Consider the following 14,890-nt stretch of genomic DNA (forward strand, 5'->3'; position numbering starts at 1 on the left):
ATATGCTCTTGATTCTGGAGCAATTCTTATTAAACTAGGGTATGATGGCCATCTTTCCATCACTATGGTCATCTTTTTCTTAAAAGTTGGATAAGATGGCCAATGCTTATGTTGTCCTATTTTGATAATATAAAATTTCTATGAAATATTTTCCTTTTAATTTCGAGAATATTACGTAATTTATGTGAACTTCAGTGAAGATAATATGTCAAACACTATTAAAAAATAACAAAAATAAAAGTATGTTTTTTGCATTTTAAAAAACTATCGCCATCTTACCCGAGTTTACCTTACAATGGCTTTACGTTATTCTTTCAAAGTCGAAGATTATGATAACGATGTCGATGATTAGTACGAAATATTTCTCTTGCGTCCTCTTTGAATGCTATTTATAAAAAAAAAATGCACAAGCTCTCTAATTTTATTAAAGAAAATATATTTAATGTAAACTCTCTCTCTCTCTCTCTCTCTCTCTCTCTCTCTCTCTCTCTCTCTCTCTCTCTCTTAGAAAGAATTAATATAGCACTGATAAATAATGAATAGTTATTAATAATTACAGTTATATATAGGACTGCAAATCAATGAAATCTCACTGAAGGAATCAGTTAGTAGCAGTAATTGTTCCATTTAGAGATATTTAAAAAATACTCTTATATATATTATAATATTATATATGAAATAAAATAGCAATATGTATATTTTGTTATATATGTATATTTTATCAGAAATATCTGAGTTGGTTCATTTTTTATGGATTTATCCACGTTAAAAATAAAAAATATATATAATGTATATAATTTAGTATTTAAATGCTAATTATACATGTTTCATTCTAAATATATGTGCGAATTTTGCTAAAAAATGTAGCAATCTAAAAAGAAAAGAAAAGTTTTAAAAGCTACATCTTGCAGATATATATAATTATTAATTTTTCGGTGAAATCTTATTGCCATAAATCAGTGAAACATGAGGCAAAAGAGCAAAAATATTTCACTAATTTTCAGTAAAGTCTCTTTGTCTGTTTAATTAGCAAATTTTCACTGACTAAATTTAAGAGAAAAACTCCGCAAGATGCCTTGATCGTGCGAAAAAATCGCACATATCCCTCTCAAGGTAGTCGAGATTAAATAAGAATCAACGAAGCGAACAAAAAAGCGCCAGCGAGACTGCACCATTTCCGACGTCCCGTGAATTTATATCGCTCGCGTGAAAATTTACAAGCACGCACGACCATTCCAGCACGCTGCATATTTTTCCCCCCCAATCGGGCCATTGTCCGCGTGCGATAACGCCGAGAACATATCGGTGCATCGATCTTTTGCTCGTCCGTTTATTACGCGATAAAAGCATAAAACAATATGTACGGAGAAAATATCCGTAACTACCCCTTTTCGACGTTTCTGCGCCAATCCAATGTCAGGTAATCTCATCAGCTAGTCACGACTATTATAATACACAGTTATTAACAAAAAGAAGCATTTCTAGTACGTATATTATTCTCAAATTTTCAGTAACTTTTTATCTTTTCATTGTAGCTGTTAACTGTCTGATAACCAACGGATATCTCATTGTCGGTACATCGTAGGAGCAATTTTAGGAAACTCGTTACTACTGCACTTTGCATGCTGGTTTATCTGGTTTCTATGCGGATCATAAAGGTAGCTCTTAAAGCGTTATGGTCGTTCTATTGTTGTCGTTCGCGTGTGCCATCCGGCAATGTGACCCAAGTCCGACGCCCACAGGAAATTTTTCATCGACAGTGCTAAAGTGCTCGTTTTACCACCTCCCAATGCGTTTACCATTCTAATTCCTGAACATACCGAGTTGTTATTGGATGGAAGAGATAAAGATAATTCAGCCAGCCGCACGTTTGCGAGAATCTCGAGGCTCTCGGCTCTCGGTGAACAATAGCGGCTTTTATGATCCATCTCCACGATCGGAATACTCGGAGAATATCCTCATTCTTGCACTTTTTTAGCATTACTCCTTTGTATTTTTTTTTTTTTTTTTTTTTCAAATTCATAAGCGTCAAGAATATTAAAATAATACAAATTTAAAAAAAAATCATTAATATACAAAAAGTATTGCTGTAAAAAAAAAGTTTGATCGTGTTAATAATTATAATATGACATTTTGACGCGTATTAAATTAACGTAATAGAATAATTATTACAATGCAAGAGATTCAGCTTGTTTTTTAACTCTCTCCATATGCTCCCGTCTTAATTGGCATTCTGCTAAAGATGTCTTGAATAACTATACCAAGTGTGAAATGTAATTTTGAAGCGATATAATGTATATCACAAATTTGATGTAATATATAATATATAATATAATATATAATAGTAGATCGGCCAATTCTCTTTATCCATTTATACTTTCTAGCATTCACTAAAACGACTTTTAACGCTTAAAAGTTCTAAATTGCTCCGTCTATATAAGCCCATATTGCATAATTACACAGATATCAAAATACTGCTAAATGTAGTAATAGTTTACAGTTAAACAAAACTAATTAACTTTGTAAAAGTTTATTCGTGTCAGAGAGTTTGTCTAATTTCGCTATCTTAACATTAAAATTCATGAAAAACTGCAGAAAAGTGGATGAAAAGTAATGTACTAATATAAAAAAAAAATAAAGGAATTAAATTTTCAATTTATATCGCCGATGATATTCCTAAAAGTTTCAACATTCTTATTTCTAATATTTTATTTACTATATATTGTACATATTTGCCTAATCCAATATTTTTCTTCTATGAATTTAAGTAGTATAAAATTTAAAAAAATAATAATTTTTTTTCTCTATTATTAATTAAAATTAAGTATTTCTCAATTTTATATATTTATTATAAATATATAAAGATATTAAATAGATATTATCCTTTTTTTCAATTTCTCTATACGTACATACGTATGATACATATAAATTATTACAAGAATAATTGATATTAGTATAAATAGTATATAAATATGTTTAATAATATTATGTGAACGATCTTTGCTATCACGAGTTTAAAAAAAATTAATATTCCTTTAGAAAATATAAGAAACTAACCATTCATGTTACATAGATATAAAATCTATGCATAGATATATGTGTGTATGATTTCTCTGCCTCTCTATTTGTCATATACGAAAGTGATATATAATCAAGAGAGACATTTATATTTATGATCAAGCATCGCTATTCCTTTTGTGCTATCAGCAATATTTGATATCAGTAAATATTATAGAAATCTTTCATTGAATTCCTTACTCTACTCAACACGCATTTTTATTCTTTTTTTCATCTCTATTGTCGCTCTTCTCTCGATACTCCTGCCATTCTTATTTTCATCTAACATCATGTGGCAATCTCAATCTTTATATCAATAACTGCAAAGATAAAAGAATTCCTCGCAACTGACGTGACACAAGGTGACTTTCGTGCAATCACGACAGAAAAGCCCTTTGAACGGCACACGATGAATCACCAACGAAAATTCGCTACGTGGATCGCAAAGGAAAAATTGCAGCTGCATGAAAATGAAATGCTAATGGTTTTGGAAATATTCCATATTGTCGGAAATATATAATTAAACTAAATAATTAATTTGATGTGCGTTCATGTGAGAAAGAAAAAAAGAAAGAATTTCTCATAATAGAAAATTTATTTTAAAAGCTGAATATTTCCATGTTTTATTAGATTTATGTCAAGCTTAAATAACTCTCTTTTTCTCTATTACTCTCTGATTTTTTTACTTTCTGATAGTATATGGACAACGTAATTCTTTAAACTTTAAATGACAATAAAATACCGACTCGTACCATTCACGAATCGTTCGAAAATGTCCTGAAAATTACACGAACACCATAACTTACGGTAGATTTATACCTCGCCCAGTGATATATATCGAACTACCACCACCAAATCTAATTGGCATACACATTAATACAGGAGCATTAACAGAGGCTACGCGATTAATTACCCGTCCGCGATCCAAAGTATTCCCCGTACGCTAATAAATTGAGTTCACACAGCAGCGGGAGGGGGGAAACGCACAATTAAATAACGGACAAAAATAAAGCGGCATTGCTTTTTCAGACATGCCAAGCGTGCGCTACCACAGTCCTTTTTTTGTTCGCGCGGAAATTTTTTTCACGCCACATGACAGCTGCGTTAGTAAATCTGACCGAAATTACTCGGCGGTTCCGTATTAATCGCGTTGCACGCAGCGCGCGTGCGACCGCCGTGATGCTTGCTCTTCCATCATGCTGGACACATTCCGCCGAAATATGCTACGTGGTGTATTACTGTATCGTGGCTGTAATCACAGCGTGTGAACATGTAAATCTGAAACGATCTACCACATTAATACATATATGCAAGATGCGCACCGCAGATACCGCGATGCAATTCTGCGAAAGAACTCTGCGCGCCGCGATTTTTTTTCGAATCTATCATTTTGCATTCATAAACCGACTCCGAAATCCTCGGGAAATGTCTATTAATATCATAATCGAGTATTTATGCTTTTCAGTAGACATCATGAAATGTTCGAGACTCGTTTCGAGGAAATATGACATGTCGGACCAGAATCTAGTTAACGGAGCGATTAGCATGTACTTCGTAATAAAGCAATGGGTAATTAATTTTCAGTATATGAATAGCAGTCAGGAACCTGCTGTAATTAATTCTTCAATATTATTATATCCATGACGTATTTTCTTTATAACACTTTTAGTGAATGTATTTGCAAACTATTATGTGTAGCCCTTCATACTTAAATACGATATTATATGAGACGTTCATTTTTAAAGACGTAACTTTAAAATACTAGAAATTTTAATCTAAAAATAAATTAATGCAAAGTACATATTTTCCAATTAATGGAAAAAATATAATTAATATTTTTAAGCCTTGAATATTTTTATGCCATGAATATCTAAATATTATTTTCTTAATACATGTGAAATAGTTCTAACAATCATTTGCAAACTACTTTACATTTTCGATTAATGGTTAATTGATATTATCAATTAGCTATTAGCTGCTATCCATATTATTGAAATATACGTACGTGCAAGTAGAACGCAGAATTATCGCTGCATCTGGTAATAGTATCTCGCCCAGAGCAGATTTAATGATCATGCGTATACGGTTGCATATATGCACAGTAGTACGTATATAGAAAAATTATTTATATTTATCTTTTAATTGTTATATCATTTGCAAAAACGAATATGTTCATTACACAGTATGAATATCTAATAGTGTGTGTAGATGTAAAAAAAAATTTATTTTCTCAAAAAAATGTAATCCGTCCTCTCTTCCTCGAAACTTTATTTTTTCATGAAATAATCAATTCTATAATCTCTATAATCTTTATAATCTCTATTAAATTTTAAAACATTAATTGCTCTATTATTTGTGTTTGTGCGATAAATTTTTGAAATATATTTTAAATTGTTTGACTGAAATATTTCAATAGTAATATAGTTATAACTGTTCACATTATGCATGATTCCACAATTAAGATGCCGCGTAAGCAGCTAGAAATGGGGAAATTTGCAAGGTTTAGTGTGTTAAATCCCACGAGAAGAACTACCGGATAGGGTGCACTTGATAGCGCTGTTACTTTTAATTAGCGCAGCTAGCCGCTCTATTGCGAAATGGTTAACAGGGTGGAGCCAGCAGCTTAGCAACAATTTTTATTCATTAAGGTTTCCGGAAAGATCCCCTCTGAGATGATGTAACGCGAAAAGATAAAAATCTTTCTCGCCAATAATCGTTGCCTAACAGAAGAGTTACTTTCTATCACCACTCTTTAGATAGTTTTCTCTTAGTATAATAATCATTAATGCAGCTAATAACATAATAAATAGAATAAAAAATAACTCACCTTTCGGCTATTTCCATCCTTGGGGTTCAGATCCGAGGCTACTGTTCCGAAAATAGTTGGCTGAAAAAGAAATAGCATTCGTCAGTTGCCTTATTATTGTAGCAAAGCAATTAAAATTTAATGTTGAAAATATAAAAATATTGTAAAAATATTGTGATATTTATTATTAAGAGAAATATCTAACGAAATCTATTTGGTCACAGATGACATTTTAAATGATAAAAAAGTTAATGTCGCAAAAAAAAGAGAAAGAAATCAATATTAGAAATTCAAAATGTATTTATAGCCAATAAGTGTATATCTGTGCTTAAAAAGATGAGTATAATAGCATAAAAATTTAATTTTTAGTTTTATAAGATAATTAGAAAATACAATAACACAAGAATTAATTTATAATAATTATAATTTTATAGTTAAATTAATATTAAATAATCAAATATAGTTGACTTATATATAATTCTCTGTGGAATTTAATATCGTAGTATGTTTCTCCTATTTCGATAATTACAAATGATATTTACATTATACAATCACATTTTCGTTCAATTCTCGCCTTCTAAGCTAGAAATTCTTATAAAAGGACACTCCATAATTAATACGGTTCTCCATGAATCACGTCGAGACGCTATTACAACTCGAATTAATTTTTTATCGTTTGCAAAGCAAGTATGAGAAAGAGAATTCTCCCTCTCTCTTTTTTTCTCTCTTTGCAGTCCATAAATTTACATACAATTTTCAATTTTTACATATAATTATATTGGAGACACGAGGTTGCAAGTGCACATCTTGTTGTACGAAACTGCAACTGATTGTATATGAAACATTGGTTAACTGTCCGAAACTAACGAGTAAGCGTACGTTTTGGCCGAAATTATCGAGGTGTATACGTTATAGTGCAGTTGTGTAAAACTGTAAATTACAGAATACCGTCGTAAAATCACGGCGCTTCATAAATTCAAGCTGACATCTCGTCCGTAGTTGCATATGGCGACCATTAATTGTTCCCAACAGATAAAGCATATCGGGGTCACAGTATATTTAAAATAAATAAAACAACAGTCAAACATAATACAATATATATTAAGAAAATAAAAATGTTTATAAATAAAATATAAGCACAAAAAATTATAAAAATGATACTGTAAGAACTGCAATTAAATAACTCGCAACAATCTGTAATTTTTTAAATAAAAATATATGATTAACTGCAATATATATTCGCTTTCACATGTATTATATTTTTCACTATATGTATTAATAACAAGTTATGCAACTACTTATTTCCATACAAATGATTATTTTAAATAAATTAAATATTTAATTGTTAACTGGAAACGTGACAAATTTAAAAGTTAAAATCAGAACGTTTTACTATAACTGTCATTAAAACATAATTAATTAAAACATATACATATATATGTTTTAATGACAGTTAAGTAAGTAAAACGTTCTGATTCCAACTTTTAAATTTATCATGTTTTCAGTTAACAGTTAAATATTTAAATTTATTTAAAATAATTATAAAATAATTATCATACATATATATATATATATATATATATATATGTATATATATATTTTTTTACAAGTGCATGTAGCTATATATTTCTCGCTACATAAGATATTTGAGTTTAATATATAATAGTATATATAAGTGGTATTAATATAGTATAAATGGTTATTATATGCGTAATGACGTTGAAACAGTCACTAGAATAGTGATAATGTTAATTTTCTGAAAATTATATTACATACGTTCATCATGACTATTTGGTCGCTTGCGGTCGAATTATCTCGCAAAGTTAATTTCGATAAATTATTACATTCGATCCCATTAGACAATTTAACGCGCCACATATTTTGTACGATTACCACTTACAAATTTTATCATCGAGATGCATTGGCAAAGAATCGTTGACTGTTATTCGAGCCATTTGTTTAATTTCAGATCAGGCCAAACCACAGTCAATATTTTATGAGACTTAATGAAAACTGTCAACGAGACGACAGCATTGAAAAATAAAACAGGTTTTTATATTAAGCCGATGATACGGGTGGTCGTTCTCTTCGAGTTTTAATGCATCGTTCGTTGCAACGAAATTAAATCGCTCATATATCATAGCGGAAAACTCAAAGTGACAAACTTTGAGTTTCTTCGTATAAATCGGATATCCATGTGCGCCCATATACATGAGTTATATGACGATAAAAAAGAATATCGCACACTACCTCCATTACCATCTTGTATCAATTCGCGCTCGCAACAATAAACGTGATTTTTATGATTTTGCTAAACGACGAAAATTGTACTGATAAATTCATTTTGTAGCTTTAATTCCATGAAACTGCATCACTATGTTACAATAACTGTGAGTTCGAATGGCAATATAAGCGAATCTCACACACACGTAGTGGTACAAATTTATATTGTCACGACAGTCACCTACTTTTCGGTGATGGCGATTATTGCGATCTTACAATTCCAGGTAGCATATTATTCATTCTAAAGCTATATCAAATAATTTCATCTATTTCTAAATGTACTTTTTAGAAATTCCGAATAATTGTCTTAAATCTATTGTTTTTATACTATACTAATATACTTTTTTATAATGCAAAAATTTGCACATGCTAAATTTCTTTTATATAATATATATAAATTAATATTCTCTCTTTATATATATTTCGGATTCAGGGTGTCTATGCAAATCTTGTAAAAAAATTCCCTAAAAATTTCCTGATTTTCCAGGTATTTTTGTTCAAAATTCCAAGTAAAAAGAATATTTTCAAAACTTTTTAATACAACTTTCTCCAAAATAATTTTTTTTATTACATGCACTTTCTAATGTTTTTCATTCGTACGAAGGAAAAACATGGAGCTTCTTAAGTTTCAATGTTAGATTTATAAATGTACTAAAAAAAACTGAATAACTTTCATAAGATAGTTTTTCATTTATATAAAATTTTCATTTCTTTTTCTTTAAAAGTTACAAAGAGTACGTACTCATATTCAATCTTATGTAAAGATATTAAGAATATAAATAAAATATATATATTTTTTTATATGGGACAAACTGATTGTGAGACATCAAGTTTACGTTGTCTCACTTTATTTACCGACGATTTTTAAAGCATTTCTTATCAGATTTTAAGCGCTTAGGAGTTCACAATACTTATATAAAAAGTTCTATGCGTAAAAATTATTATAATATTAATTACACAAATTAAATTGCCAAAAAACATTGATCATGTTTCAATAATTTTATCGATTGATGACATGTGTTATTCTTCGTTATTCTGCAATTATTTTTAATTTCTAGAAAGAGAGAAAGAGAGAGAGTTATATACATCAAAATTATTAGAATATTTATTTAACACACTACAAAATAGATCGCCCGAAATGTCAAACGTATAAATATCGAGATGAGACATTGGTGTTATTTCAAATCATAATTCTACCGACTTTAATGAGATTTTATATCAGTATATAATCACTTTTAATATCCAGAGAGTTTTATGCATAAAAATTATTACAACATATCTATAAAACAAATTAAATTAGGAGACACCAAACAAGTATTGATTGTACGCTGAGATGCTAGTCATATTTCGAATGTTCTATCGACTTTAAATGAGATTTCGTGTTATTTTTTGTGTCGTTCTGTAATCACTTATACTTTCTGAACAAAGTTCTCGATATGCGTAAAATTTATTCAAATATTTATTAAACAAATTAAATATCGAAACGCCGATGAATGTCATTTACGTCTAATATCTCGGGCGATTTACTTTATATAATTTATCTAATATATTATTCTAATAATTTTTACGCATAAAACTTTTTTTAAAACTATTGTACCATTCTCAACTGCTTAAAATCTGTATTCTCGGTCTAATATTCTTTTAATGGACAGCACTATTTGTTTAATTTATATACCAAGAATTCTAGAATTATTAAAAATAAAGTCAAAACTCTCAACTCAATGAATTTCCACGAAATGAGATGCCAGTTTCACACCCACTCAAATAGAATTGCACGAAATATGCTATGCGATAACTGCGACAAAAAATTAATTCCGCGAATAATACGTAATAAATTATCTCATACGTAATAAATTATCTGATTGTTTCCACAAAATCTGATCCCAAGTCTACTCATCTTCTCCTAAGCACTCGCAAAACACTCTGGCGATATTTTGCACGACACTCCAGATTTTTATACGTTTATTGATACACGAAGTCTATCTTACCTCGATACCTTACGTGTCGTCGCCCGAAATAACAAAATCACCACGTGCGTGATATATACAAAAAATTTAATGTGTTAATAGACTTTTTCGCGGATTAATAGACACGTATAATAAAACGAACGTTGGTCTTCAATTCGGCATTCCCGACACTCATTCGCGCGCGTGTTCCACTCCTCCTCCCCCTCCCCCTCCCCCTCGCAATCACTCGAATAAACCGCTTCCGACGAAATTGCGATTGTTAAATCTCTCCCTTGATACTCACGTATCCGTCGACAATTCGATGCTCTCCAAAATGTTACAAAACTCGCAACGTTTGTCAGTCAAGCAAATATTGTCAAAATACGCGCAAAAGCAACGGCGTATAAAAACATAGTAGGGGAACGACGAAGTTGCAGGCTTGAATAATTTCGAAAATCGCGAAACACCATCAGTTGCGACAATTGCGTGCAAAACAATCTGTCTCGAGACAATGGCCCTTAAGAGTACTTAAACCTCCACTTGCGATGTACGCGATATTTGTCCAAAACTGACGAAAACCGCGACTTGTCTCGACATTGTTAGCTCGGTTCCGCAGTCATGCCGCGCAAGTAGTAGAGCTGACCTTTAGAGCGGTCATGAGGTGGGGCTAGCATGCGTGTCTTGTATCACTGCGCGACTATGTTGCGTGTAACAACTGTCGTCCGCGATGTTTTTCCTTGTAATACGCTTCGTAGTGCACGTGTTTATTCTCTGTATTCTTTGCTCCGCGACGAAATAATATAATAATAATTTTTCTCTAAACGCGGAGAAAATAATAAAAATTAGAATATATAATATTTATAATCGTGAAATATATTAACATATATACAAGAAATCACGCGCAATATTTTTATTCAATAATATATAAACGAATATTACATACGAGTACTATTTTACGAAAGAATAGTACAATTATTCAAATATTTTAATATAAACAAATAACCGTTAACAAACAATAAAACAAATATATAATTTATCATTTTTATAGTTTGTACCAAAAGGGTCATTTATGCACATATTGGAACACATATATGTATGTATAAAATATATAAATGTGTATTAATATGTGCATAAATTCATTTGTTAAAGGCATTAATAACACCTTCTCTACATATGCACAATTAATTTATTATAAACGAGCAAAGATACGAGCGTTTCAATACTTATATGTCCGGTATCTCAAACAATTTAATTGTTTAATTAATATTCTAATAATTTTTACACATAGAGCTTTTTATAAAACTATTATGGAATTTTCAAACGCTTAAAACCTAATAAAAAATGCTAAAAAAATCATCAATAAACAAAGCAAGATGCAGTGAACTTGACATCTCACAATCAGTTTGTGTCGAGCCATTTTTATTGTCTAATAGTCAGAATTATTTGTTTAACCTTATCAAGAACTCTAAAAAACTATCAAAAGTAGAGCCAAAACTCAAGAATTAATGAGTTTACAAAATAAGACACCAGTTTCACATACGGCTGACTGTTTGCAAGATGAAAAGCAAAATGATATACATATATTTAAAAAAATCGAAAAAATTCGCTGAATCTCAATAAAATTCCATGAAACTTTTCCATCTAATTTTTCCAGATACAAAGAAATCCCTGAATATTCCCGATTTTCTGTATTTTTCCAGGGAATAGACGCCCTTGGATGGATAAAAACACTCTTCAATGTTTCAGTAATATATGGTGCAGTTAAGTAAACTCTATGACGAAGATATAAATGTGTGTGATTGGAGATGATCTGTATGAGAATAGTGAGTATAAAACTTGTTTTTATTTAATTTGTCTAAATATATTTATAAAATAAATATTTGCATATATACACGTCTTACATTTAAACACTATTAACATTTTCACGGCTCTAAAGATTAAATGTGTTACCTAACAAAAAAATTCTTGTGCGTGATTCTTAAAAAATGTAGAATATATGTAATTTCATTTGCAGCAACAATTCATACATATGATATTCATAATACACATGGTACACATGGTACACATTACAATGATTCTCTCAAAGGTTAGTAAAATTATATATCTGTTATTTAATAAACAATTTATTATTTATTAACGTTTCGTAAAATCTTATTCTTAATTCTGTATAGTGTATCACTATATACAAATATTCAATTTATAAAAAAATTTATTTAAAAAATTATATAAAAAAATTAGTAAAATTATAAATAAAGTATGTATACATATATAATTTCATGTGAAATATATTTCGTGACATCGTGTGTATATATTTAAAACTCGGATCCTATCTTTTATGAAAGTCGTGTACAAATTTATCTTCGCGTGGCAATATATTGATATTTATTATACGTTAATTCCTCGTTTAACTGCACTAAGAGTCTCTACGTGTTTTTAATTTATTTAGGCTCAATAAGTGTCATTACAATGAAATCCAATTTAAATTTGCAGGGTTTCCTGCATCGCAGAGATAGAAAGTTTGCCTCCACAAAATCGAGTGTCACCGACAGCAGCAGCGGAAACTTCCGATATCTTGCTAAAAAATCGAAGCAGCAAAATTACTTGGCTATCCTAACGCGCAAGGAGCTTTTCCTTCGATCATAGTAAATAATCAACCAAAAAGTGTAACAACTTATTCTCCAAACTGAATTTATTTTACATAACTTCAGGCGAGAGATATTTCTATTGTTACTTTTCTCTATTAAACTTGCGTAAGTAATAATTTATACAAAATTCCAGTCATAGTAAAATAGAATTTAAAAGTTGACATTGTGAAATTAGGAATAAAATTTTGTTTAAATATTTTTTATATTATTTCATTTGAATTTTTTTCAATAATTATGTATTTACATACTAATTAAATCTTATTTAGTATATAAATAGGAGAAAGAACAATAGTATGTATTTAATTTCTATTATCATTTATCATTGCAATATTCAAAACTATTGCACAAATGTTACTGTTTAAATCAAGAACATCAAACTCATTACCACCAGTCACACAGACAATTTCGTATTATACTTGTTAGAATTGTTTCCACTATAAGCAAAATAACATTTTACATATAAAAAAATCATTTTTTTATTTTTTAGCGTAATAAAATTTTTTATGTAATAAAAAAGAAAAAATCTTTTAATATGTTATATAGGTACAGGATGCTCGTTTGAAATTTTCCATTCTGTTTATTTTATAACTGACTAAATTTTGCAAAAAATGCCAAGGAGATCAATTTTGATTTCAAGAGGAACATATGAGTACAATAAATTCAACTGGAAGATAAATAAATTGTACTTTAAACTATATTTCAAATTTTTTTATATCTAAAAGTTCCCAATGCGATTTCTCGGGAAGTAACTACTAAAAAAAGGCGGTTGTAAAAGAATCAAAAGATCTTTTAAAATGATGTTACTCGATCTCTATTGTACCTCTATCCCATTGATTTTGGAAAGGATAATCTACCTCGAATTGACTGTTGAATTTATCGCACTATGTCCCTTTTGAGAATAAAATTATCTACTTTGGCATTTTCTGCAAAAATTAGTCGGTCACTAACCGGATGAAAACTTTTCAAATAAACACATATATAAAACTTGGAATGATTAAAGCATATCAATGTGTTTGACAAGTATGATTTAAATTACAATTACGCACTCGTTTATTAGATTACAATATTATGTTTTATGAGGCTAAAAGATTTATGAACGTAATAGAATTTTATGTACAAATTTATTTCATGTAGCAAAATGTAAATATTCATCAGTGGCAACTCAAAGTCAGTTTCGATTTGACGTTTCCTGACAACGAAATTTCTTTAAAATATTATATCTTCGTGCACTGATCATCGAAATTCAGAAGGCAATCGCAAAAATTGAGATGATCAAATTCAGGAATAAATCGCTATGGGATTGTCGACTCTATAAAAACCCACTCTAGGAAATTGTTATCGATATTGAGCTGGATGCAACCGAAATCGAAAAGCTGATAGCAAAAGACAAGAAATGGAGTCGTGACAGGCATGAACTCGCATCGCCTTACTACGAGAAGCATCAAGGGAACTCTCTTGAAAGTCAAAAGGCATCGTTCGAGGAAAAGAAGAATCCAAGAGAAAATAGCATAAACTTTAGAAAATCATATGAAAATTCATTAAAATCCAAAGCAAATCAAACGCAGAGAGACATATTGACTTTTAATATCAATATAACTTTTAATGTAAATGACTACGATCATGTCGACTTACAAATCAGAAACGTAAAAAAAGATGGCCTCACTTTTATACCAAGTAAATCCAAAACAGAAAATCTAGTTGAGACATCAAGAGAGGCCAAGAAAAGTGTTTATATAAAATCAAATGTACTTACATCCATTAAAATTTTCAAAAACAAAAACACAAGTTTATTCTATATCAAACATGAAATCGAAACATTTTTCTGAAAAAATTGAAAAAATTTCCCGAAATAACTATCAACTAAAGAATCAAACCAAAGAAGATAAAAAAGATGTATTTACAAATTTGGACTCATCAGAAAAGATTTCAAAAGAAGATAATTATTTGCATATCAGCAGATATATGTATAAATTCTAACATTTTAATTGCAGGAAAGGACACTAAAAATGACTTTAATTTATGCTAGTATACATCAATGACAAATCAGACTGATATTGGATAAAATATCAATAATATAAATATTAATAAAAACAATTCAAGATTAAATTTAAAAATAATAAAAGATAGCAATAAAGTTTTGACGTTCAATCAAT

At 29.7% G+C, this 14,890-nt stretch overlaps 1 protein-coding gene and 1 long non-coding RNA gene across 2 annotated transcripts in view; one reads left to right on the plus strand and one right to left on the minus strand.

Annotated features, from left to right (window-relative positions):
• LOC140664135 (uncharacterized) overlaps positions 1-14,890 on the minus strand; it is a 287,413-nt gene that overhangs the window by 167,172 nt on the left and 105,351 nt on the right. The window contains exon 3 of the mRNA XM_072888921.1: positions 5,885-5,944. Within this exon, the coding sequence (XP_072745022.1) occupies positions 5,885-5,944 (60 nt within the window). The remainder of the gene's footprint in view (positions 1-5,884; positions 5,945-14,890) is intronic.
• LOC140664138 (uncharacterized) lies at positions 11,329-12,837 on the plus strand. The gene is made up of 3 exons (XR_012046402.1): positions 11,329-11,915; positions 12,107-12,178; positions 12,583-12,837. It is a non-coding gene; the product is annotated as an uncharacterized lncRNA (long non-coding RNA).

The sequence above is a fragment of the Anoplolepis gracilipes genome, chromosome 3 (assembly GCF_047496725.1).
Source record: "Anoplolepis gracilipes chromosome 3, ASM4749672v1, whole genome shotgun sequence".
Taxonomy (NCBI): Eukaryota; Metazoa; Arthropoda; class Insecta; order Hymenoptera; family Formicidae; genus Anoplolepis; species Anoplolepis gracilipes.